We start from the raw sequence: 939 nt of genomic DNA, 5'->3' as shown, positions 1-939 counted from the left end.
GTAGGTGACAACTCCAATCCCCTTCCACCGCCCCACAGGACAGGGAGTCTGTGTCCTTCTGGCTGAGCTCAGTATTTGATAATAAACAGCTCCATTCCAGAGTCATCCAACGGGAAACCTAGTACAGAGCCCCTCAGGAGGGGGGCTTCCAAACAGCCCACCTCTCTTTCCATGATTGGATCCATGGTAGGGAGTCCACAGGCATGGTGGGTGTCTGGGACACCCTGCCTCATAGCAATGAGGGTGTCTGTCATGGGGGTTTCAAGTTCTTGAAGGCTCTGTGTGTGTGTTAGCTGCCATCCCAAGCCTGACACTGGGCCGTCAGGACCGATGCTGACATCTATGCCCCAACTCCAGGAAGGGGTGCTATCCTCACCAGCATCACCTCCACCACCTCCCCATTTTACAGGTGAAAAACTGAGGCTTAGGAGACAAAATGACTTGCAGATAGGATCAAGAAGCCAGCAGTCCTGGGTGGGAACGCTGGAGGGAGCGCTGGGCAGCGCCAGACACCCCTAGACTGTTCCCGGTGGCCTCGGCAGGGGGTGCGGAGTGGACTGAACGTCGGGCTCCTGTCACCCGCAGCGGCGGCGGCTGCAGGGCGGCGCAGGGCAAGGCGTCGCACAAAGGGCCGCTGTCCCGCCGCCGCCCCGCCCCCCCCCACGGGGTGGCCCGCCTCTTCCCCCCCTCCCTTTCGCCTCCTCAGTCTGGGTCCCCTCTCCCTCTTCCCTGTCCGGGTCTGGCTGCCCCTCGGGATGAGGCCGGATTGGGAGTACTCCGCTCGCCCTTCGCACTCTTTCCAGAGCTAGGAGAGCCAGAGCTTCGCGGGACAGAGACTGCCAACGCAGAGGACCGGAGGAGCATCACCATGGTAACGCCCTCCGGGGCCTGGACCACCTCACTCTGCTGGGTTTTCTCCGGCACAGTCCCCCACCCCCC

General features: G+C 62.1%; 1 protein-coding gene across 3 annotated transcripts in view; it reads left to right on the top strand.

Moving 5' to 3' along the window:
• Positions 1–724: 724 nt before the first annotated feature.
• Kiaa1755 (KIAA1755 ortholog) overlaps positions 725–939 on the top strand; it is a 32,883-nt gene continuing 32,668 nt past the window's right edge. For all 3 annotated transcript variants that reach the window (XM_029536929.1, XM_029536928.1, XM_029536930.1), the window contains exon 1: positions 725–871. In XM_029536929.1, coding sequence (XP_029392789.1) covers positions 869–871 — 3 coding nt within the window. In that variant the 5' untranslated portion in view covers positions 725–868. The remainder of the gene's footprint in view (positions 872–939) is intronic.

This window comes from Mus pahari, chromosome 3 (genome assembly GCF_900095145.1).
Source record: "Mus pahari chromosome 3, PAHARI_EIJ_v1.1, whole genome shotgun sequence".
Taxonomy (NCBI): domain Eukaryota; kingdom Metazoa; phylum Chordata; class Mammalia; order Rodentia; family Muridae; genus Mus; species Mus pahari.
This window is presented reverse-complemented; position numbering and strand designations above follow the sequence as displayed.